The 25,946-nt window shown below is 46.3% G+C and overlaps 1 protein-coding gene across 1 annotated transcript; it reads right to left on the minus strand.

Annotated features, from left to right (window-relative positions):
• Positions 1-1,079: 1,079 nt before the first annotated feature.
• Positions 1,080-25,946, minus strand: MDH1B (malate dehydrogenase 1B). Its single transcript, XM_015415999.1, has 11 exons — positions 25,925-25,946; positions 24,059-24,171; positions 22,425-22,559; positions 21,176-21,318; positions 18,168-18,664; positions 15,835-15,976; positions 13,269-13,432; positions 11,919-12,058; positions 8,350-8,401; positions 2,900-2,974; positions 1,080-1,129 (listed from the first exon to the last, which is right to left on the minus strand). Exons 1-11 carry the CDS (start codon positions 25,944-25,946, stop codon positions 1,080-1,082), a joined length of 1,533 nt encoding a protein of 510 aa, XP_015271485.1.

A 25,946-nucleotide genomic window follows, 5' to 3' on the forward strand; every position in this document is an offset into this window, starting at 1 on the left:
GCTGAAGGCCCCACGGTAGCTTCAAAACATAAAACAGGGTAAAAACAAACAATTTACAATTAAAAAACAATTAAGAATCCAGCAAGAGCAGCAGCGGATCCAGGCTCACGCGTACAATCGCATGAGAGAACACACTTGCAAGCGGTGGACAATATTGCCAGGTGGCTCAATCAGAATGCAGTTAATTACCCGGGCCGCTTTCTCCAAATCTTTATCCTTGCCAAGTGAATAGGGAGGGTGTGTAACTTTGCTTGTACCCATATGGACAGACAGAAAATACTTTTAACCTTATATGTTCTTTTTACCTTTTATATAAAATTAAAATTATTTGTCTGTTTCAGAGAGTACTCTCCTCTCTTTCACTCTACATGCAGTGGACAATCAAGATAAATCCTTCCTGCCTTGTTCACCAGACTTGCCTGTCTTCCAGTCATCCATGTGCAAGGTTTGAATAGGGTATATGCACATACAATCCAATATACATAATGCATATACGACTGAGGTTCCCCTTTCCTTCCCAAAACAGGCCAACCACAGAATTTGCCACAAGACCTGGCCTTGTATAAATATGATTTTCTGCCTGTCTACCCTATTCAGATGTTACACGCATACGTGGACATCTGTGTGTGTCAGAAAAGGACAAGGCAGCTGGTGGGTGAGTGGAAAGGGGTAATCTCAGTATTCAACTACATACAGGGAGAAGGCAGGAGAGAGTGCCATTCAAACCAGGCTGTTACTTCTCAATTTTCTACTCTACACCTTTCATACTCCAGAGTCTGGAATGCTAGATCCAGCGTGGGCAATGACTGGTAAACTGGCAAAATGACTGGTAAACTGCACTAAATTGGTGTTATCCAGATATTCCAAAACAAATAGATTTGGTTTCCCATTCAACTTGTCTTAAAAGTACAAATAAAAGACAACCAGGCATGAGTTTTCACACAGCTAAATCTCTCATTCCATGCAGAAGGGAAAACGAAGTTTTCTTGTGCCAAATCTGTAGTTGTCGAGTCACGGAAGCCTCCGTATCCAAGTGTTTGAAAGCTGCAGCTGGACTGTTCAGTGATGAGTTATGAACGTCATTCTAGACTGTTCACATTGATTTCGTGGTAAGACGAAACTTCAGGAACTGCAGAACAAAACACAAATAAACAGAAATTTATTTATGAGTTGTTCTCAGCTACAGATTTGCAAACATACAAAATTCTGCTTTCTTTTGTTAAAAAATAAGCATCTAGTCTCTGTGATGGTAAAGACACTAAATCCACCACTGAAGTGTGAGCCACCTTTCTCAGCATTCACTGCTCTATCAGTCCTCAAGGCACTTCCATCATTATTTGGCAGCACGTTGCAGGGGTACACCAAAAGTACAAAAGGAAGGTGTGTAGAACTATGTCTCCAATGGACAGCCAGCCTGGTGTAGTGGTTAGAGTCGCAGATGAGGATCTGGGGAGACCTAGGTTCAAATTCCCACTCTGCTAGGTGGTTGTGAGGATAAAATGGAGGCGGGGGAAAGAATGTCATAAGTTCCTGTGACGGACAGGCTAGGTTCTGCCTCTTTCCGAGAGCAACCAATGAGAGCTGATGGAAAGCCCCTCTCAGGATGCCCCAAGAAGAGCATTACGCTCGGGAAGGAAGAACCTCCTGGGGGTCCCCAGCTTGAGAGAGATTGGGCTGTCTTCAACCAGGGCCAGGGCTTTTTCTGCCTTGGCCCCCACAGTTCTTGCATAGTACCTCGTTTATACCAAGAGGGAACAAAGGCTTAAGACACAGTTTGCAAGAGTCTATGATTATTTCCGGTCAGATGGTTAACCAGCAACTCTTCCACTTCCTGGTGAAAGCTTGGATACCGCTTGTTGCTCTTACTACGCTGTCCATCGCCATTTTTAAGGATGTTTACTTTTACAAAGTTTGCAAAAGTCCCGAAAACTTGCTTCAATGCTTAACTGCCTCCTGGAATCTCTCCGTATAGTCCATTGCTGATTTTAAACATGCCCCCCCTTTCTTCTAGCTCCATAATGCTTATAAACAGTTCTTAGCGGAGGAGAGTCCCCTCTCGCTTGGTTGTTTCATTTCAACTTTACTCACTCTTCATATGTAGATTAAGTAGATCTCACCGACATATATGCTTATTTGCCTCTTGACCTCCACTCGCTTGATGGGGTGTGCGTAGCTTAGTCCTTGCCAGAACACAGCAGAGAGACCGTCAGAGCAAAGGGGCGCCTCAATTTCCCGACAATGTGCCGAGGCGACCCTCAGCGCTCCATGACTCTAAACAATAGTAATAAATCAGGCCTGCATATACTGAGCAGCCCAAACTCATCAGAGATGGCAACTATGAACCACCATTCTGTCTTTGGCCATTGCCCTATTCCAGGGGTCATTTCGTAGAAAAAGAGCTAGGGGAACTCATTAGCATAACTCATTAGCATATGCCACACCCCCTGACATCAGGGGCCCGGCGGTGGACCTGCAAGGCCAGCGGGAGTGCGAGGAAGCCCCGCGAAGGCCCTCCCTGGCCCCAGGCAGGCAGGGGTGGGGAGAGGCAGGGAGGAAGCAACTTACCCTCCCTCTTCTCCTGCCTCCTCCTGGCTGAATGAGGGCTGGAAGCGGGGTGGCCGGAAGCAGGGGGCGGGGCTTCGTCATGTGCCCTGCCCCCCTGCACCTCACCCGGGGGAACTGCGTTCCCCCGCGTTCCCCCCAGAAATGACCTCTGCCCTATTCCCAGTGTATGTTGATGTGTAAACCAGAAATGGTTGTTGAGAGAATAAAATGAAGGGGAAGATAATTATGTAAGCTGCTTTGCATCCCCATTGGGGAGAAAGGTGGGGTATAAATGAAGCCAGTAAATAAGCAAAGAGTTAACGATTCTATTTCGCATGAAGTTTTTTTTACTCACCATCTGTGGATTCTTCGATATTTTCTTCTTCCGGGCTCTTTGACTCTTTTAACTCCTCAGGTAACCCTTCAGGCACTGTGACAAACAGAATTGTTTATTTTGTACCTATTCATATCCAAGATGTACTTCTTTTCCCAGACTTTTAGTATATTTGACCCCTCTGTTTCATAGCATTCTGAAACAGGATGCTTGTCATCAATACCGACCGGTGCACACAAGAAGGAAATGCATCAGAATAAAAAGTTTTCTAAAGGAGAAAATGTGTTTTAGATTCAGGGGGCTTGAGTTCAGCTTCTCGGGTTGGCTCTGGACGTTTTGGGTGGCCTTGAGCAAGATCTTCACCTTCTCAGTTCTATGCAATTAAAGCTCGGATTCTTTTGCCTTTCCTCACAGAGGAATAAGGCATATAAAACTGTTTTGTTCTCTAAGCCGTTATTTATGATAACCAACAAAATATGCTGGGACTTCAGAATGGAAAGGAAGTGGACAATCCATTCCACAAACTATGGTTTAATCCCAGTAAAGTCAACGTGATTAAATCTACCCAATCTCAAATTCCCTGATCTAATAGTTTGGGGTTCATACTCTAGGGGCAATTTCGCACTAGAGTTGTCTCGCGGCGCAGCCGCCGTTTGCCCTGACACAAATATGGGGCTGCATTTTGACTTGTGGCTTCGCCCGATTTCCTCCACAGTTTCATGACCATGGTTTTTAAGGATCACGAAACTGCAGAGGAAATCGGGCGAAGCCACGGGTCAAATGCAGCCCCGCAGCCTCGGGTGTGAAATTAACATGTTTGTGTCGGGGCAAACAGGGCTGCGCTGCGAGGCAGCTCTAGTACGAAATCGCCCTAGCTCTTCTATCCTTTCTGCACTGGCTCTTCTCCAGATCTGAAATCCAGTCTATTCCTAACCTGACTGACATTTTGAATGCTCCTACTTATGACAATCGGCCACAGAGCCTGGTGTTTGAAATGGCTTGTGGGCCTAAAGTCATACTTTTGAAGTCGTAATTCAGGGAAAGTTTGCTCCTTGCACGGCGCTGCAAATCTCTTTTAAGCCTCCATCTCTAGCTCACAAGGCGCTTATGAAGGGGAAGGCGGGGCTTCTGTCGGAAAAACCAAAGCGTCAGAAACCCTCTGCAGATGTGAACCTCACTTAGGAGGTCCTCTGAATGCTGTTGGTGGTTGGTGGAAAGTGCCACACAAGTTGCAGCCAACGTATTGCAATGAACAGAGGCGGTTCACTGTTGCCTGCCTCTGCTTAGGAACTCTGGTCTTCCTTAGTGGTCTCCCATCCAAGTACTACCTGGAGCTGAGCTTCCCAGATCTGATGAGACTGGGCTACCCTGGCCCATCCAGTTCAGGGTGAATGCCAGTGGGTATGGAACTGATTTATAGCCAACTACATTGACTTATCTGGTTATAGGGCTGTTTTCACTGGAAATTAACCAGAAGGGAACACGCAAGAACCCTGTTGTTGACCTTTCCGCTTCAAAATCCTCGAATGGACCAGGGCAAAATTCTCTCTCTGTCTCTCATGTACACACATCATGTTCATTACCTGATTACTTGCTGCAAATCAAACGCTGACTCTCACGTGCGAAAAGGCCATCATAGACTTAGCACAGAGACAGAGCCTTGCTACCTTCTCACACCATCTTCAAATGTGTTGTGTTTTTCCCCTAGTGGAGTTGGCTCATACTTTTAGTTAGGTAAAGGTAAAGGTTCCCTTGCTCGAAAGCCAGTCGAGTCCGAATCTAGGGTTGCGGTGCTCATCTCCGTTTCAAAGCCGAAGAGCCAGCGCTGTCCGAAGATGTTTCCATGGTCATGTGGCCGGCAAGACTAAACACCAAGGCGCACGTAACGCTGTTACCTTCCCACCGAAGTGGTACCTATTTATCTACTTGCAATTTCTTGCTTTCAAACTGCTAGGTTGGTAGGAGCTGGAACTAGAGACGGGAGCTCACTCCATCATGCGGCAACTCGGGTCTTGAACTGCTAAACTACTGACCTTCCACAGCCTGCAGTTCAGCGTCTTAACCACTTGAGCCACCGCAGCTCCTGAGCCACTGCAGCTCCTATACTTTTAGTTACTTTACATTATTAAGAGTACACTAATCAACTAAGGTGAATGTATATGTGGATCAACATTCAGTTAACCCTGATAGTTCCAATAGCTAATGTTCAGAGTGTGTTATACACAGAGCAATACCTGTATGTTTTCCCACATGCAGACTCAGCTACTGACAATGTATCGACCCAAAATATGCCAATATATGTAGTTCAGGATCTCTGCCTTCCTTCATGCCCTTCCCCCTGCTATTTTTTAATTATTATTTATAGAACCATAGAGTTGGAAGGAACCTCCACGGTCATCCAGTCCAACCCCCTGCACAATGAAGGAAATTCACAAATACCTCCCCCCCCACACCCCCAGTGACCCCTGCTCCATGCCCAGAAGATAGCCAAAAAGAAAACCTCCAGGATCCCTGGCCAAACTGGCCTAGAGAAAATTTGCTTCCTGACCCCAAAGTGGCGACCAGCATTTCCCTGGGGGTGTAAGAAAGGGCCACGAGAACTAAGCACTGAGGCAACCCTCCCTGCCCTCCCTCTCATGATCTGCCTAAGTTCACAGAATCAGCATGGCTGTCAGATGGCCATCTAGCCTCTCTTTGAAAACCTCCAGAGAAGGAGAGCCCATCAGCTCCTGAGGAAACCTGTTCCACTGAGGAACTGCTCTAACTGTCAGGAAGTTCTTCCGAACGTTTAGCAGAAAACTCTTTTGATTTAATTTCAACCCGCTGGTTCTGGTCCGACCTTCTGGGGCAACAGATCTTCCCTCCTGCTTACTTTCAGTATTTATCCTCCCCATTTTTCACTGGCTCATCGTCTCTTCAGATCTAAGCCTCTCGAGGCCAAACCATGCTTTGCGAGACTGAATCTCCTGGTGCTTTTTGTTTTTACTTTAAGGCAGCCATGGGGGGTGTGAAGGGCTCCATACTGGTTTGCAGTGGGGGACATGTGGTAAATAAATGGTTACCCTTTCACTTTCTGCCATTTTCCCAATCTCAGTAGCCACCTACCCTGGCCCAAGGTGCTGTTACTCTTGTCGATAGAACGCTAAGAACTGGGGGTGGTGGAGAGTTAAACCAGGAAACCAGGAAACAGTAACAGAAACGAGCGAGAGCCACCCTCTACTTGGAAGTCGTTTTTCTTTCATTTGTTCATATTGTATTTCTGTTTTGTAAGCCGCTTTGGGTCCCCATTGGGGAGAAAAGTGGGATATAAATACTTAAAATACAAAATACATCAGGAGATTGAATCAGAAAATACATAGTTGGCTCTCACCTTTGCAGCAACACAGATAACACCGCAAAGAAAGGAGTTTAAGCTCCTTGCCTTACCCTCAGCGCTAGGTTCTTCCGAAGTGACGGGGCCAGCGGATGAAATTTCAAGTTCTAAAATAAAATTAAAGAAGTGATCAATCCCATCAGTTTTTATCGTGACAGCAGCAACTCAGAGCGGCGGTAAAAATGACTGCGTGCCACGGAATCAGCCGGCAGTTCTGTCATGCTGGTTGTTTCCCATGGTAAGAATTCCAAAGAGGCGGCTTTGTTGCAAAAATAAATAAATAAATAAAAGTCCAGGGACACCTTAAAGACTGTTTCTCCGCCCTGGGCACCAAATAGGCTAGATATGCCACTGCATACATCATTTCTCTGGTTTGTGGGTTTTTTAAAAAAAATCCTGGATTTTTATTTAAAAGTTTCTGGATTTTTCTGCAAACCTGGAGATTCCCCTGGGTTTGTTGAAAAATCACCGTTCCCTGTATGTAATTCTATTCTGAGGATTTATCAATGTGCCTTCTAGGACCATGTTCAGAATTATATATATTACAAACAGCGGATCTTCAAGGATTTACGGGGTGCATCTCATTTCCCCCTCTCCCATGATTTCTTATTTCCCTTTCCCAAAAGGCAAAACTTCTCCCTTTCCCTGCTTCCTTCTGTCCTTTCCACCCACCAGCCAACCTATTTTTATCTGATTTCAGATTTTCCTGCAAACCTGCGGCTTTCCTCCCGGTTCATCAAATGATCTGTCCTGCCTGTTTAGTCCTTGGATTTAAGTAGCCACAGATTCGGCCATGCTAAGAATTAGATATACTGATAATGATACTCGATCTCCTTGACATCAGAGCTCACTGTTAGCAATAGCTTGTGTGAAAACCAGTTCTGGGGAGGCAGAAATGTTTTCTCCATCAAAATATAAAATACTAAGAACAAGAAACCAGCATGGTGTAGTGGTTAGCGTGTCAGACTGGGAACTGGGAGACCCAGGTTCAAACCTCCACTTGTGCTATGGAAGCTTGCTGGGTGACCTTGGGACAGTCACACCCTCTCAGCCTAACCTACCTCACAGGGTTGTTGTGAGGATAAAATGGAGGGGAGGAGAACGACATAAGCCACTTTGGGTCCTCACCAGGAAGAACTGTGAGGTATCAATAAAATAATAAAATATTTCTTTTACTTGCCCTCTTTTGAAGTACTTTCTGCTTCTTCTTCTTTCAGTGCCCAGTGAGGTACTATAAGAAACAAAAGATGTATTCTGTCACTTTCAGCCATTCATTTTATTATCTCCATAACCTTGTAAAAATCTCAGAATGAATTCTTTTAACTATATTTAAACTAATTCACAATGGCCATGATGGAGCGAGCTTCCATACGCCTAGTGGACATTCAGGAATATTTTTTTCCTCTTTGAACAGAACTCCCAGGTCATAATCACAAACAGATAAATGGAGAGCCAGTGAAGTATAGTGGTTAAGAGTGTCTGGGAGCCCAGATTTGAATCCCTGCTTGTGCCACAGAAGCTCACTGGGTGACCATGGGCCAGTCACACTCTCTTAGCCTAACCTACCCCACAGGGTTGTTGTGAGGATAAAATGGAGGAGAGGAGAATAATGTAAGCTGCTTTGGGTCCCCGTTGGGGAGAAAGGCAGGGTGTAAATGAATTAAATAAATAAACAGCTTTCCAAACTCCCTCATTTTCCTAATGCAGGTTGCCATGTGTTCGGGGTACAGGGCACATAATATCAGAAAGACAAGTCCACCCCACACCTTGGCTCAGGTAACTACCTTCTTGGTGGTTTGGATCCTGGCCCATAAAGGTGACTTGCTGCATCCGGAGAAGAACCAGTCTCTTCTTTTTTGTTAACATTATCACGGATTTATAAATGCAACCAAAATTATGTGAACAACTCTCGATTAGTCAATAGCTCAGGGGCTCCAGTAACATGTAGGATGTTTATTTAAGTAGCAAGCAAACCATGGAGATTCTATTGAATTGAAACCCTGCCCACTAAGAACATACAATTTTAAATATGGTCTTCAGATTCAGCCTGGGTCAGGTGCTATATAAAACAGTTCTGTATCCTACTGTTCGCTTTTACCTCGTCTGCGGGGATATAGTTCAACTGCTTCACCTAATGCAACTTCCTTTTCCTGTACAGGAAAAAAACACAACAGTTTAGTTTACCAAACAATATTTACAAACGGAACTGTTATTACAATACACCTGTAAAGTGCATTTTGATTAAAAATTGGGTAACGGAACAACTAACACTGCTTCCTAAATATCCCTTTCTTACTGTTTTCTGTAATGCTCATGCAGTCCTTCCAAAATATCGCAGTGTTCACTTGGGAACTACAGATACGAGAAGTCTAATTGGGGATTTATCCACAAAACTAATAAAAGCTTTCATGGTTATTTTACTTTTTTAAAAAATATTCTATTTCAAGTATGGTGAATTGAAGAAAAAACTGTTCAGTAGAAAATCTCAAATGAGACAACCTCAGGGGGATCTTAATTACATATGTGAATGCTGTCAAGTTGCAACTGACTTACAGCAATGCCAGCAAGGGGCTTTCAAGACAAGTGAGAAGCAGAAGTGGTTGGCCAGTGGTTTCCTCTGCAGAGTCTTCCTTGGTGGTCTCCCTTCCAAGTACTGATGCTACTTAGTTTCTGAGATCTGATGAGATCAGGCTATACAATGCTGCTTTCATGATGATGATGATGATGATGATGATGATGATGAAGAAGAAGAAGAAGAAGAAGAAGAAGAAGAAGAAGAAGAAGAAGAAGAAGAAGAAGAAGAAGAAAATTAAAAAATCCCAGGAGACAGTAGAATAGAAAAGAACATGAGAAGATCACGCAATACCAAGGCCTACAAACAGAGTTAGAGCACCTCTGGGAGAAGAAGGTGATTGTTGTGTCAGTTGTCATTGGAGCCCTTGGAGCACTGCCTAGAAGTCTCCAGAAACACCTGGACACTCTGGGCATTGAACAATTAACACCAGCTCAGCTCCAGAAGACAGTGTTGCTTGGAACAGCTGGAATCCTGCAAAGAAACCTCTGCAATTCCCAAGAACTTGGCTAGATCATGAACTGCAGAACACCCTCTACCAGTCAAATATTGGACTGTGACAATTCATCATCATCATCATCGTCGTCGTCGTCTTCATGGTGTGCTGTCATGTCATAGCTGGATTTAGGTGAGATACGCAGAGGAGTATGCATGAAGAAATCAGAACTGGTAATGAGACAAGAAACCTAGGTCTCAATTCAGTCCAGAGCTTCATTGTCTTGAGCTTCATTATCAATTGCAATGCAGCAGTCTCTCTTTCTAATCTCCCTTTGAAATTCCTTTGTAAGAGAACTGCTACTTTTAGGTCAGCAACTGAATGTCCTGGAAGGTTAAAATGTCCCCCCACTGGTTTTTGAATGTTGTAGTTCCTAATGTCAGACTTATGTTGTGGTTCCTAATGTCTGGATATATCATCTAAATCCAATCACAGCTGCTATTGTTGTTCACCTTCTGTTGTCATTTGCCTGCTAATATTCAGCATCTGAAATCACTCCACTTTCCAATAAATAGGACAAATGGACTCCCATTCTAGCTGTATCTGAAGAAGTGAGCCATGACCAAAAGGTCTTGGCCTGACACATATTTCTGTTAGTCTTTAAGGTAATACCGGACACTTGCTCTTTTCTACTACTAAAAAGGTAAAGGTTCCCGACTCTAGGGTTGCGGTGCTCATCTCCGTTTCAAAGCCGAAGAGCCAGCGCTGTCCGAAGACATTTCCGTGGTCATGTGGCCGGCATGACTAAACACCAAGGCGAACGGAACGCTGTTACCTTCCCACCGAAGTGGTACCTATTTATCTACTTGCAATTTCTTGCTTTCGAACTACTAGGTTGGCAGGAGCTGGAACTAGAGATGGGAGCTCACTCCATCATGCGGCACCCGGGTCTCAAACTGCTGAACTTACTGACCTTCCACAGCCTGCAGTTCAGCGCCTTAACCACTTGAGCCACCGCAGCTCTACTACAGAGAGACTAACACGGCTACTCGTCTTGGTCTATCAACCCCAGAACTTCAACTTCATTTACAATTGCCACCGAAACTGACAGGATGCAGCCAGTTTACTTCTTGCGCTGGCTTGTGCGACGCTGGGAATATTCTGCCCGTATACCACTCTAGCCCACGATCGAATCTGTAATATTCATTTGGGGCCTTCCAGAATCAGGGAATTTTCTACAGGGAGATCTCTGAGTTACCGTTTCACACCTTACATGTTTGTCCCATGCAAAAAAGACGTGGGAAGGCCTTGTGAGGGCCCCGGTGAAACTGGAATCCTGTGATTGGAATTGCTAATGTGGTGCTGGGCCCCAGAAGCCTCTGGTCTTTAGGGGGGGGAGGGTTCACTCTCTACCCCATGCCTTTTCCTGACCCCCCCCCCAAGAGGCCTGGCCCAGATAGCCCGATCATGTCAGATCTCAGAAGTTAAGCAGGGTTGATCCTTGTTAGTATTTGGATGGGAGACCAACACAGAAGCGCAAGGTTGCTACACAGAGGCAGGCCACGGCAAAAGCACCTCTGAACCTCTCGCCTTGGAAACCCTGCAGGGTCGCCATAAGTCAGCTGTGACTTGACGGCACTTTCCACCACCACCACCAGGGGAAAAGACAGGTCAAGCAGCTGTGGGGTCGGGGATTCTCGGGGAGGGAAATGCAGTTGGAGGCAAAGAATTAACCTCCTGAACACAGCAGCCCAATCGCCCCCCCCCCATCTGTTTCTGAAGCTCAAATGACCTAGCTGGAGCTCATGGAACCATGGAACCATGGAGCCTCCTGTGCCTCATCCAGCTAGGTCTCTTGGGTGCAGAAACCTGCACAGCCATGTAAACCATTGCAATCTGGAGAGTGTTAGTAACGTAACAACTTAATGTTTTCACACACTGCAGAGTAAAGAGGTTGGGCCTGAGGTCTCCATCCTGCATAACACAAGCTGACTCTGCACCCATCTGTTTCCTCACAGTTTAGCCACAGCAGGAGGTTAATCTCCCTCTGCACTGCATGCCACTTTCACTTGCTTTGTTCATTGGGTTTTATGGTACCTTCTGCATAGATATATAACTGTTCAGGGGTGACTTCGCAGTATCTGGTATCTGAATGTGGCTTTGAGCGGCACCTTTCCCTTCCTCCGCTTCTGATTTGAAGGGAACAATAACCAGACAACTTGGCATGGCTTCACTGATCTCCATCGGTTCCCCCACCTCTGTCTCCCCCTCTGTATCTATCACCTCGCCATGAATTACTTGGCTCAGGCAACTAATGGCTGCTGAGGCAAGTACTGACACAGGAAAATCTGCATACCAGATTGAATGAAAACAGATATTCTGAGGCAAGGGGGAACCAGGTTGAGTGCTGAGAAAATGTGGAGCGAAGGCCAGATGCAGAATGGACCACAATCACACATGAGTTGTCAATTCTGCTCAATTCCCTTGCATGTGGTGCTCAATAAGGAACGGGAAACTGGTGCTCTTGAAGGAGGCACTTCAACTTTCCCTGCCTCGCCATCTCCCCAGCCTGAAACAGTCCCAGGGGACTTATTTGTCCAAAACTAGAAGGAGGAATTTATGGAAGCAATTACAGGATACAAAAACATTTGGACGTTACCCGAATCAGATCACAGGCTAAGATCTGAAGATATTCTTGATTTTTCTTGTCAATTTCTAGTTTTGTAAGGGCCTCCCATCTACCATTCTGGAACCTCACAGGCATGGAAAAGACAATCCCTTCAGGGAGCCCAAACTGGCCTAAAGAAACAAAGACAATTCCTCTGAAACAACTTTTATTCCCAGGGTAACACACACATATGTTCACTATTAAAACGGGCACAAAACGAAGGAGGCAGGGCCCACCTTAACCAACGTTTTATGATTCCCGCTGATTTCAGTGGGAGAAATTCAAACATGTGCTTCATGCTGCTAGTGAAATGGGTGGGCCTGGCATCCCAGCAGCAACTGCGGCCACGTGAAGGGTTGAGGGGCTGAGTCACCCAGGCTCGGGATGGACCACTGGAGAAGCTTTTGGGTGCCAGTGGAGGAAGTCCCATGGGTCATGGTCTGGCCAGGGATGCCAATGGAAGGATGTGGCTGGTTGATCCACAGCTCCAGCTGTCCCCTGAGGGCTAAGGGCACATTGGAGCCAGAAGCTGAGTGGGCACGGGTCTGGAGAGGAAGAGCAGGGTCAGTTGTTGGGGCGAGCACTTAACCAGGTGGTGCAAAGGAGTTGGGAGGTGACCAAGGACTGAATTAGAGGACAGTAGAGGTGTAGGTTACAGGGTCGGCATGAACCACCTGCCAGGCACTATGGTGGAGCAGCGCTGTATAGCTGAGGGTGTCAATAAAGTAGTAACTTGTAAAATACTGGGTTCTAGATGCCTTGCAGTGATCAGCTCTAGTTTATTCTAGTTTCAGCAACCTACAAGACTGAAAACCTGGCCTTGCTGTCCTGTTTATAAAGCATGCAAAGACCACATCCCAGCACACAATTGGCTATTTACATTACAACTACTACACTATAGGTCCATTCCAGGATCCTGGCCAGCTATTGTTCTGGTGGAACAAGCTCAGCCAGTTTACACCACACCCAACACACACACACTCCCAGTGATGGGCTATTTACATTGCACTGATTATCTATAGGTTAGTTCCTGGATCCAAGCAAGCTATTGTCTTAGAGCAGCAAGCTCAGCCCGTTCCAGTTACAGCTAGAGGAAAGGCTTATGCTCAATACATAACATTAACTGTAACTACACCACTTTATTGGTATGGAGTCCTGGCATCTGCCCAGCCTGCTGCAGGTACCACGCCTACCCACCTCTACCCAAAAGCCCACAACAGTGAGACTTAACACTGTCTTGGCTGGATTAAGTCCAAAGTCTTTTCCATTATCTTTACTGAAAATGGAGAGGGGTGACAGAGGACACCATAGGGATTACTTGACTCAAAGAAGAACGTTTACCTTCACTGATGACTCCTAGAGAGACCATCTCCTTTGGGGGAGAGTCTTGATACCAGTATCTCAGCACCGTTGCAATGACGTGTGCTGGTGCCAGGCCCAAGCAGTGGTGCCCCCAAGAACTCAGTGAGCCCAGCGAAGCCACAAATTCAGAGCGCATCCATTTGCTGTCCGGGGGGGGGGGGGGGGCCAAAAAAAGGTTTTTTTTCCCTTCAGTATAGTGAAAGACTTCTATCTAGAGAGAAGATTCCCCAGACATGATAGAAGTTTACAAAACTGTGCATGGGATGGAGAGAGTAGACAAAGAGAAATATTTCTCTCTCTCCCAAAATACCGGAACTTGAGGGCATCCAATGAAGCTGATGGGCAGTAGGTTCAGGGCGGACAAAAGGAAAGTCTACTTTACACAGAGTGATTGAAATGTGGAATTCGCATCACAACAGAGGATGTAGTGATGGCCACCGGAATGAACAGCTTTAAAAGGGGGTTAGATTGATTTATGGAAGCTAGTAGCCCTGGGGACTAATCCTCTGAATCCCAGAGCCAGGAGGCAACCTCAGGGGAAGGCCCAGTTATTGGACCTCCAGAGGAACCGGTTGACCACTGGTCTGATCCAGCAGGGTTCTTCTTATGAACTTATAGATACATTCACGGAGCATAAGTCTATCAATGGCTACTAATCATGGTGACTGAGGGGAAGCTCTATATGAAGAGGTGGTCAGCCTCTGAATCCCAGAGCCAGGAGGCAACATCAGGGGAAGGCCCTATTGTTGGCCCTTCCCCAGGGCAACTGGCTGGCCACTCTGTGAGACAGGATGCTGGACTAGGTGGACCACCGGTCTGAACCAGCAGGGCTCTTCTGATGTTCTTAAATTCAGATCTCAGTCCTCAGCTTCATAAGATGCCACAACTCGTTCAGCAACATTTGTAGCAGTGCAGGAAGGGCCGATGGGTTATAACCTACCAGGGACAGACTGGGGAGTTCAAACGGCTGGCCCGGGACCAAGCTAAGCAGAGCAGCCCCTGAGGGGCTGGAAGTCACCGCTGCAAGGGTGGCTCCGCTCAGACCCATCCAGCAGTGCTGACGATGGCTTCCGGCTCACTCGTGGCCTCTGCCTGCACCGCTTCGATTGGTGCAGGAAGCAGCAGCTGGGAAGCCGACACCCACATTGTGGCTGTTACCATCAGTCCTGAACGAAGCGACTTCTCCTCCGCTGGGGGAGCTGCTGGGCCTCGGCTGTGGTTGTTCGTGGCCCACCATGGACTTTCCCAGGAAGTTAAATGGCTGGTCTGCTCTCGTAACCTATTGCTGTGCTGTGTGCCCTTTTACATCTTGACGTTTTGTGCTAGGGTTATCAAGTTGGGACATGGAAACTCTACCTCAGGGGTGTCAAACGTAAGGCCTGGGGGTTGGAACCCGCCTGTCCAGGGCTCTTATGCGGCCTGCGAGCAACTTGTGCAAGGGAGGGAATGGGAGACTCCTCGGGGGCGGGGGGGGGAGTGGGCAAAGCCACTCCAATTGTGGCTTCAGCAGGGCGGAACATCCTCATTTGCAGTAGTCAAGCAGCGTGGGAGCGTCTGCCCAGGGCTGCACCGCTGGCTCTCCGGTCGGCCCATATGGATTTTCCTTTGCACCCCCCTCCCAGCCCAGGGGGCCTTGCAGTGAAGATTCACCAACTCGAATTTTACCAGCCGCTGTCCTTTATGCAGTTTACAAGGGTGGACCCGCATTCCCTCCCCTTTGCTTCCTTCCCTCTCCCCCCTCTCCCCCTTTTTTCTCTTCCCAAGCCAATCCCTCCTTCTTTTTCTTTCCAACCCTCCACCAAGTCTTTCTCTCTGTTTCTCTTTCTCTCTCTACCCGCAAGCCAATCCCCCTTCTATCTCCCCCCCAGCAAATAACCTCCATCTTTCCCTTTCTGTCTCTCCCCCAAGCCATTCCCCCCCCTTTTCCCCTAACTTTGAGCCTGGCATTGGTGGCAGTGCCTGGGAGGCTGAGCCAGTGCAGGATCAGACACAAAGCCACCCAATGCTTTCCGTCCCTGTTTGCTCCCGGCTTCCCAACAGTGGGAAAGCCTGTGAAGGCCTCATCGCTAGGAAAGCTGTTGCTAAGGGCAGTCATGTGCTCAAAACAGTCGCTTTCCAAGGAGAGGGAGAGGGAGAGAAGCCTCCTCGTCTTCCGTAAGTCCATTCTATGCGCACGAGCAGAAAGGGCTATTGTACTTTTGGGGGGATTTAAGTATCCCCCATATAGTTTTTTCAACATTTTAGATTTTTCTGCAAGCCTGGGGACTGCCCCAAATATGCTAAAAGATCTGTTTTCCCCCCCTCCATCTACCCCAGATCTGCAGAAATAAGTATCCGCACACAGAGGGACCCTTGGCTATTAGATATATAGATATCTCCGGTACCTGGCATTACATTTTATGGCACAAATGGCCTGGCCCGACATTTATGTTAGATCCGGCCCTCATAACAAATGAGTCTGACACCTCAGCTCCACTTCTACCCTTAAATCAACTCCATAAAGATACTTCTAAGTATGTTATTGCTCAAGCATCCAGAAAAATACCGATCAAACAGAACATCCAACAAGGAACGGAAAAAGCTTGGTGGGCCCCAGATGGCACCGTCGTATCCATAGAGCTCCGTGTGATTGAGATCAATGAAGCTACTCCCGCTGGCGTTACCCCAGACGATGAGATTTTTTATCCCTGTGACAGAGAATAAATAGGTGAACAAACAAGGTGTTATTCACACGAGGCGTGTCAGCCAACAACCGCTCCTGCGCCCACCCCCTGGAGAGTGCTGGCTTGGAATTTCTTCATCAGCATCAGGGCTTTGCTTGAGAGGCGGCATTCCCCTTATACTGAGGACTCAGCCCTGGCATCGTATACTGGTGTGCAAGGGAGAGTTCGCCTATGTCCACTTTGTCAGATGGCACCCTTACTAACAAGAACCCATTTTTCATCTCATGGCTCAACATAGGGGTTCCCAACCACTGACACGTATGCTGGTGTCTAAGCAAGTGTTTTTAGAAAGTGGGCGGGGCCAGGTGGCTTCTGATTCACCACTGCAGATTTGATTGGCTGTGTAGGCGTTGCTTGGTCAGCCGCCGCCACCACAGCATGAGGACCTCCACTGTATGGCTGCAGGGAAACCGCAGCAGCCATTTTCTGGCTGGCTCCCCCTCCTGTGGCTGGTGGCCGCTGTGTGGCAGCCATTCTGTGGCTCCGCCCACCATGCTGGGCCAGAATGACAGCAGATAAAATCAGCACGATAGGCGCAACATCTGGAGTTCATTTAACTGACGCGTGAAAGGCTGTTCTCAGAGGTGTTGCCACTATTGTAAAACTACCTTCCGAAGAGAATGCCTGTCCGTCTTTTTCAGTACTGCCTTTCAGATCTATATTCTGGAATCCCCGTTTAATTAACCACGTAGGATCTCCATAGATTTCTATAGGGGTATGCGACTATTATATTTTTATAGGATTTGATGCACATTGTAAAGCATCCTGGCCTGGATGGCACGGGCTAGGGCAGTCTCCTCAGATCTCAGAAGCTAAGCAAGATCAGTAGGGTTGCTGGCTCCGGGTTGGGAAATACCTGGAGATTTGGGGTGGGGGTGGAGCCTGAGGAAGGCGGGGCTTGGGGGGGGAGCTACTTCAGTGGGGTATAATGCCATAGAGTTCACCTTCCAAAGTAGACATTTTCTCCGGGCAAACTGATCTCTGTCACCTGGACATCAGTTATCACAGCGGGAGATTTCCAGCCAACACCTGGTGGCTGCGTTTAACAAGTCTTTTATCAATGCCTTTAAATAAATATTTTGAAATACCACACAAGTCTATATTTTTAATATATATTCAGTTATCAGAGTTTTCTTATACCAGCTCCAAAAGTACTTAGTACAAGGTCAAAAGCTCCAAGCCAGAGTTACAATGCAACACATAAAGTTCCCAAACTCTCAAAATGCAACAATCGTGAGCTATAAATCAAGGTTACAGTGTAACACTCCTGGTTTCTAAGTTCTCAATGTGGCAAATTTATATGACAGATCAATGATTGGAAGTTATGCAGCGACATGTATCCTAGGCATATAAACATGTTTCCATCCTCTTTTTCAAAGCTGCATCTCCCTTCCATTGCGGAGATCAAAATTCAAATCGGAACCAGTGCTCCAGGAAATCTCTTTCAGCCAGCAGCCTCCTGGCTACCAATTGCTTCACTGCGGAATATCAGTTCCCCTTGTTTTGTCTACAACACCTGGTGGCTGGAAACTCTAAGGGTCAGCCCAGGTAGGTTTTTGGATGGGAGACCAATAAGGAAGTCCAGGATGGCTATGCAGAGGCAGGCAATGGCAAACCACCTCTTTTTGCCTCTCACCTTGAAAACCCCATGGGGTTGCCATAGGTTGGCTGTGACTTGATGGTACTTTCCACCGCCAATGCACCCTAAGATAGGAAAAGAGGGGGGGGGAATCTGAAACAGCTAAGCAATCTGTGATCAGGACATTCAGTTGCTGACCTAAAAGTAGCAGCTCTTACAAAGGAATTTCAAAGGGAGACTACAGAGACCGCTGAATTGCAATTGATAATGAAGCGCAAGACAATGCATCCACCTGGACTGAATCAAGACCTAGGTTTCCTGTTTCATTACCAATGCCAATTTCTCCACGCCTATTACCCTTCTGCATATCTCACCTAAATCCAATCACACCTGCTATTGTCATTTGCCTGCTAATGTCATTCAGCATCTGAGATTATTCCACTTTCCAATAAACAGGACAGTTGGACTCCCATTCTAGTTGTATCTGAAGAAGAGAGCAGAGCTTCACGAAAGCTCATACCATGCCACATGTTTTGTTAGTCTTTAAGGTGCTACTGGGCCCTTGCTCTTTTTTACCTTTTGAATGCATCTTCAGCTTTCTTGCCAACATGGACTTGGCTTCGCATTCTAGCATAGCTAGCGTGACAATGTTTCGAGGGTTAATAGACGGGGCATTCATCATCAGCAGTAATGCTTTAAGGTTGGAAAAGGTCCTCCCCATCACGACTATTTTGACGTCACTTTTGGCGTTCTCATCAATCAGAGGACCATAGACTTTACACTGGCCGGTCACTTGTCGGATGCAGTTTTCGAGCGTTGGGATGGTCTCCTGCAGGATGTCATCAAGCAAAATGATGACGTCAGCTTGAAGAAAAGCCCCCTCCAGTTTGGTGTGTGGAGAGACACTGCGAAGAAGAGGGAACGCCATGTCTTCCGTCTCCATTACGATGCCCCGTAGAACTCCTTCGCAGTTGCTTCTGTCCAGCAAATGCAGGCTGACTTCGGTTTCTGCCCCGAATATTTCTCCGTTGGCCAACAAAGGGATCAGGTGGTAGCAGATATGACCAGCTGCTCTGATTAGGAGAGGTGTGATGGACAAAACCTTACCATCAAATAAACACTGCAGGTTGTATATGTATTTGATTTCGTTTTCAAAATGCACTTTTTATTCCATAGGATTTACTGGTCCCCAGGAGCCCTTACAATACATGAACACTGCAATCAGATATTTCTGCTGCTCAACCCTGGCCCTCGGGATGTCCGGCAGTCCTTGAACAGGTCCAGGGCCTTCTTGGTCCTGGCCCCAACCTGGTGGAACTCTGCCAAATGACATCAGGGCCTTGTGGGATCTTATCCAATTCCATCAGGCTTCTGGTTGACGGCAGCAATGGTTTTTTTCCTTGGCTGGCACCCTCCCTTCCCTCCCCCCCCCTTCTGAATTGCTGCTATGAATTCCCCCCACCCACCCAGAAAATGGCCCGGTAGTCCAGAGCTGGGGTAAAAATTTCCAGGACGCCATCATCATGGACTTTATTTGGGTTTTTAGTTCTATTAAACTGTTTGTAGAATTCTAATGTTTTATATATTTTTATGGCATTATGCCTCCACGTACATCGCCCAGAGCCCGGCGTAAACTGGGCTAGGGCAATTAACAAATTTAAACAACAACAACGCTTAGACTGTGGAGCAGCTGCTAATTTTACAGCAATGGGGTTAATGAGGAATATATTTTCATGAAACTGCATTCATTTTAACGTACTGTTTGTTTGACGGTTTTTTAAAAAATAGACAAAACATTAGAAACGTCAGACTTCAGTCCCACACAGTATTACGCCTTTCTAAGCCCAGGTGGGTCCGAAGCAAGAGAACAAAGTTTGAGTCCAGTGGCACCTTGAAGACAAACAAGTTTAATTCTGGGTATAAGATACCTGAAGAAGTGTGCGTGCACACGAAAGCTTATACCCAGACTTGTTGGTCTTCAAGGGGCCACTGGACACAAGCCCTTCTACGTCGTCTACTTCAAATGACATAAGACTGCACTCCCAGGCTGCAATAAAATGGGACTTACTTCCAAGTAGACCAGCTCGGGATGGCTCCCTGAGCAACCCCACTTGAGCACAAGCAGAACGCCTACCCAGACTCATCCCCACCCGATGCCACCTGCGTAGCCGCTCTGCACTGAAAACGCAGGAGACGCTGTTCAATTACATGAATCCAGCCAATCAAAACTTGAAAAGAAGAGAAGAAGAGATTGGATTTATACCCCGCCCTTCACTTGGAGTCTCAGAGTGGCTGACAAACTCCTTTCCCTTCCCCTCCCCACAACAGACACCCTGTGAGGTGGGTGGGGCTGAGAGAACTCTGACACAAACTGCTCTTTTTCAAGGACAGCTGCGCCAGAGCTTGTGACTGACCCAAGGTCACATCAGCAGGTGCAAGTGGAGGAGTGGGGACTCAAACCCGGTTCTCCCAGATTAGAGTCCGTGCACTTAACCACTACACCAAACTGGCTCTCCTCTTAAGGCTGGGGAAACCAAGAAAGTAGAAAAGAGAGGGGGGGGAAACAGAGAAGGGAAGAAAAAAGGGCATGTTGGAGCAGGGGAAGTCAGAGGGATATACAGCAAGCAGAATCTTTGAACGCAGAGGGCAACTGTTGCTCTACCTTGTCATGGGAAGAATGAAATTCATCCTGTGCCTCCAAGAATCTACTCTCCCCCCCCCCCTTTCCAGACATGCCGGCAGTACCTTGTCAAGTAAATTTCACTGTCTTGTGCACAGCCAAAACTGGTATTCTAACATCTCTGCTCATGTTACCATCAGTCCGGCTTATAGGGGGTCTGAACTGTTACATTTCATTGTTTAATGGTTTTAGCTGTTTTAAGAATTAATTATATTACCTGGTATTAACTGTTACCCACTTTGTTGTTATCCACCCTGAGCCCGTTTTGGGAAGGGTGGGATATAATTTAACTAATAAACAAGTAAATATAAATAAATATATACACTTCTGTATTTCTCTTGGGCTATAAAAAGACTGATTTGGTGGGGTTTTTTAATCACTGTCACATTTTACTGTGTAAGTTTTAGCGTAAGGACAATTTCCCATTTAAAAGGTAAATGTATTAGAATTCCATCACAGAAGGATAGATAGATTCAGGTGGGTAGCCGTGTTGGTCTGAAGCAATAGAACAAAGTTGGAGTCCAGTGGCACATGAAAGCTTATACCCAGAAGTAAACATTGGCTATAAACGTGCCAATGGAGTCAAACTTTGTTCAGGAGGACATACATACAGACAGACAGACAGACTATTCATTCAGACCTCTGACAGTGGTAGGCAAATGAAATTGGGGCATTTGCGGTTGCGTGGAGAAGAAGTACTTGCATGCATCTTTAAATTCCAAGCCAAAGGTGCGCTGATTTATAGATATTCCCCAGATTCAGCTCATTTTACAATTTCTCTGATGGCTGCGTTTGGTGAAGAGACACAGATTATGCTAACATTTCTGAAATCCCATATAAAAGAGCGACAGGCCACACACCTAGCCAAACTGACTTTGGACAGAGTTGTTTTTCGTCTTCCCACCTGTTGATCCAGATGTGTAAGGGGCTGATAAGGCTCTTGAGTTCTTCCTCCTCTTGCTCAACTTCTATGTGAGTCCGCAAGTTCTCTTCAGCAATTTGACGCATCTCTGCGGTCATCATGTCTGACGTGATGCTATAGTAATGCTGAAGATTAAAAAGGGTAATCAGCAGGCAGCTACCCAGACATGACTCAAACACCCCTACAACCACTCAATCTGAACCTGGAGACCAAAATACATTATTTTAAAGCACGTAAGAAGAACCAGAGAAAGAAGAGCAAGAGACCTCAAGGGTAGGGTTGCCAGACTCCAGTTGGTAGCTGGAGATCTCCTGGGATTACAACTGATCTCCAGGTGATGAAGGTCAGTTCCCCTGGAGAAAATGGCCACTTTGGAAGTTGGATTCTGTGGCATTATACCCTGCTGAGGTCTCTCCTCTCCCCAAACCCTGCCCTCCTCAGACTCCACTCGCAAAATCTCCAGGAATTTCCCAGCCTGGAGATGGCAACCCTACACAAAGGTCATCTAGGGCAGGGGTGTCAAACATAAGGACTGGGGGCTGGAACCGGCCCATCCAGCGCTCTTATGTGGCCTGCAAACAACTAGTGCAAGGGAGGGAACAGGAGACTGCTTGGGTGGGGGAGTAGGCAGAGTCACTCCAATTGTGGCTTCAGCATGCTGGAACAACCTCGTCTGCAGCAGTCAGGCATTGTGGGAGCATCTGCCTAGCGCTGCACCGCTGCCTCTCCAGTCTGGATTTTCCTCTGCACCCCCTCCCACCCCATGGGGCCTTGCAGTGAGGATACCCCAACTCGGAGCTTACCAGCTGCTGTCCTTCATACAGTTTCTATCTCTGGTACCTGGCATTACGTTTTATGGCACACATGGCCCGGCCCAACAAAGTGACATTTATGTCAGATCCGGCCCTTGTAACAAATGAGTTTGACACCTCTGATCTAGGGCATCTCCTTGCAACGGTAGAACTTTCTAGCCTTCAATCTTCCAGGTTCTGCCAGATATTTGATTGTTCACTTCCTGCTTATTGCCCTTTCCCAACAGCCCCAGTCAACAACTTCCCTCTGTGTTTTATTAGCAGCTTCATGGGTCATGAGTTCCAGATCTCATGCCTTTTCATTTGGGAACTGAAATGTTTATTCAGAAGACAGTCCCCCCCTTATAATTGCAACATTTGTGGGAAGACAGGATAAATACATACTTAAATGCTATCAAACTCAGAAAGTAATGTTTTACCTGAGCATGTTCTAGGAACTCATTAAATCCTCCCAGAAGAAGACCTTTCCCTCCACGGTCCAACAATTCTCTCCAAATAATGGGGGAGCGCTTGTGCTTCCATCCATTTTTTCCACAGATCTCCTGAAGCCATTTCTGTATACAAGCCCCCCCCCCACAACAAGGTACATGTGAAACATGATCTCCAAGAAAGGCTTCCAAACAATAATGCTCTGGTTGCCGAAAATGATACAACTATATGTTGTTGCTTAATATTTGACATATTCATATGTTTTATACTTGATTATTATCTACATCTGTGGGAAAGTGACATGGTATAGCCCAATCTTGTCAGATCTTGAAAGCTAAGCAGGGTTGGGACTTGGATGGGAGACTACCAAGGAAGGCTCTGCAGGGGAAGGCAATGGCAAACCACTTCTGCTTCTAACTTGCCTTGAAAGCCCCCTTCTGGGGTCGCCGTAAGTCAATTCTGACTTGATGGCACTTATGTACATATCTAAACTTGCATGCGGAAGGTAAATCAAGAGACGATGGCATTGCGAAGAGTCAATTCACACTTTTAAAAGACTATGTGTCTCCCTTATGGATTCTGTACAGATGTGTTCTGGGAGTTCCCTGCTGAAAACTGAATTCCCAGCTGTTTGTGGGCCCAATTTGGACTGACACCCAGCGTTCAAGGACAAAAGGCTTCATCCTGTTCCCTCATGTTGTTTTCCTGACCTGAAATGGCCCTAAGGAGTTTCTATTTGCCCAGTCAGGGAAACTTGTGAGTAACTATCAGTACATATAAGTTTCCCAAAAGGAAAACAGCAGCTCCCAGAGACCATTTCAGGTTGAGAAAACCATCTGGGGGAAAGCCTGAAGACTCTTCTCCTTGGGTACTGTGTTCTGATCCAAATCAGGCTCAGGTGCGCCTGGGACCTGGATTCCCCCAACACAGATCCCCTGGAGCACATCTGATGCAACGTCCTTATGTCTGAATAAGCCCTTAGAAGATGGATCCTTACCAGTCTCCAGCATCACAGGGAATTATCGCATTTGCACCAATGGCACACAGAAACCAAGCCTTTAAAAGGTTATGAACAGTATTATTACAGTGCTGTAAAAGATAAAGGTTCCCTTGCTCGAAAGCCAGTTGAATCCGACTCTAGGGTTGTGGTGCTCATCTCCGTTTCAAAGCCGAAGAGCCAGCGCTGTCCGTTTCCGTGGTCATGGGGCCAGCATGACTAAACACCAAGGCGCATGGAACGCTGTTACCTTCCCACTGAAGTGGTACCTATTTATCTACTTGCAATTTCTTGCTTTCAAACTGCTAGGTTGGCAGGAGCTGGAACTAGAGACGGGAGCTCACTCCGTCATGCAGCAACTTGGGTCTCGAACTCCTGAACTACCGACCTTCCACAGCCTGCAGTTCAGCGTCTTAACCACTTGAGCCACTGCAGCTCCAGCTGACCGGGGGCTTTAACAGGCAGGGTTTTTCTGGTGCTTCAGACAGCATCTCTTTTGGAAATGCTAATAAACACATTTGGAAAAAGCAATACCAGACCAAATGCCCATGTACATTAGCAATGAGAGCAGGAAAGAAAAAAAGAACAGAACTGAGCTGAGCACACGAGTGGACTAACATCATTTACCTCCCAGTTGTCCGGATGCTGAGTGATCTTATGTATCCGGAAGTTAGGCAAATTTTTCTGCAAATAGTCAGCTAGGAGTTCAGCCTTAGCATAGTAGGGGCAATCTGCCCTACCTGGAAATTAGACAGTTGAGAATGGTTAAAAAATGGTGAGCCTTGTGAACACCACCTATTTGGCACTTTAAAACGTCACTGTTATTGTTTCTTAAAGATTTCTGGTGGCTTTTGTAGTCACTGGATAAGTTTCCTGCCTTTCACTGATTGTTTTGGGTTCTGTTAGTGTTTTGTCGCTCATTCTTTGATATTCGTTGCTTAACATTTAATTTCCTACTTTACCACTGTAAATCATCCCATGTACGTAAAAGGCAGGATAGAAGTCTATGTATTTAAAATAAACCGATCCATCAATATATTTAAGCCAATGAGTAAGTAATGAAAACCACAATTGTATTCATTCATTTAACTAATGTACTTCTTTCAGACCCTGCCTTTCCCCCCAACGGGACCCCAAAGCAGCTTACATGGTTCTCCTTTCCTCCATTTTATCCTCACAACAACACTGAGAGGTAGGTTAGGCTGAGAGCGCGGAACTGACCCAAAGTCACTAAGCAAGCTGCCATGGCAGAGCATCCCTGATCCTAGTTCTGGTCCCTGATCCTGGTTCTATCCACATCGGCTCTATCCAGTGAAGGATCCAATGAAATGAACTAGGAACAGGTATTAATTTTAGAACATTTATTCAGTCACCTTCCCACCCAGTGGGTTCAGAGCAAACAGGATCTCAGATGAGACTTCTGTTGCCCTGTGGAACTCTCTACACAAGATGGGCTCTGTAACTGTGAATTGATTTGATTAATGGACGGTGGAAAGCACAAAAGCACTTGTTTGTTTCTGTTATGAGCAGGGCTTTTATTTAGTTAGTTGTTTGTTTGTTTTGAAAAAGAGTTGCCGGAACTCTCAAGAGGGAGATGAAGTTTTCAATCTGTATACTGAAAACTCATGAATTTTTAAATTTTTTAAAAAGAATTTTGTCGAAGAGGTTCTGGAATTCCATTCTGTTCCCCCAGAAAAAAAAAGCCCTGGAGATTTTGTTCAAACTCCACTGTATTTCACACATCCTTTGAAGTGGAACACCTCTCTCCCTTTCTCCTTTTAATATTTTCTCCAAAACAGAAGTATTAAATATTTCTCTATTAATACACATGGCAAGTTCTATAATATAGTATCAATATGTACCACTTTCATACTAGATACTGTTATTTTAATGTATTCTATGAAAATAACTGTATCTAGTATGAAAGTGGCTGGCCCCTGTGCAGATACTAGCAGCAAATCGGGCCACCTACGGATAAAACAGGGGTCTCTCTCCACTCAACTGAGGGGACTTTCCATATATGCATAAAATACTGTTTTGTAAATTAACGAAAAGGAGCCATCCAGCAAAAAAGTAACAGACATGACATTCATTTTATTTCCTTTTTAGCACATTTATCGAGCAGCCAAGCATCGATTAAAGGGGAGGAAGACAGAAGCCACAGCCGGTTCAATGCCCCAGAGCTCACAGCAACCTTGAGAGGGAGATGGGGGGGGGGGAAGGAGGGCTTTCCAAATTATCCCCCCCCCCGGCCACGATCTTATTTATCCGTCTATTTAAGACATTCAGCACTTAGTTAGTCCACGACTAATAGGAGGTCAAAGGGATTATGATTCTGCAAAACCTTCCCTGCGCACTTCCATTTGGCGAACGAAGAGCTCTCTGTGCATGCTCAGAAGCTATGCGCTCCTCCGCGTTCTAAAGCCGAGGGGAGTGGGTGAGAGAGCTCTTCGTCGTTCCCCCAATGACGACGAGGGACTTCTCTCGTCTCACCTGCGAGGACGAACTTGGCCAT

The sequence above is a fragment of the Gekko japonicus genome, unplaced genomic scaffold (genome assembly GCF_001447785.1).
Source record: "Gekko japonicus isolate JY-2015 unplaced genomic scaffold, Gekko_japonicus_V1.1 scaffold123, whole genome shotgun sequence".
Taxonomy (NCBI): domain Eukaryota; kingdom Metazoa; phylum Chordata; class Lepidosauria; order Squamata; family Gekkonidae; genus Gekko; species Gekko japonicus.

Coding starts and splice junctions, on each gene's coding strand:
- MDH1B (XM_015415999.1), bottom strand. CDS start 25,946: ATGGCCAAGTTCGTCCTCGCAG. Junction 18,665..21,175: donor TTACACATCTGGATCAACAG/GTGGGAAGACGA, acceptor TCTCCTAATCAG/AGCAGCTGGTCATATCTGCT. Junction 13,433..15,834: donor TTGGATGTTCTGTTTGATCG/GTATTTTTCTGG, acceptor CCCCCCGGACAG/CAAATGGATGCGCTCTGAAT.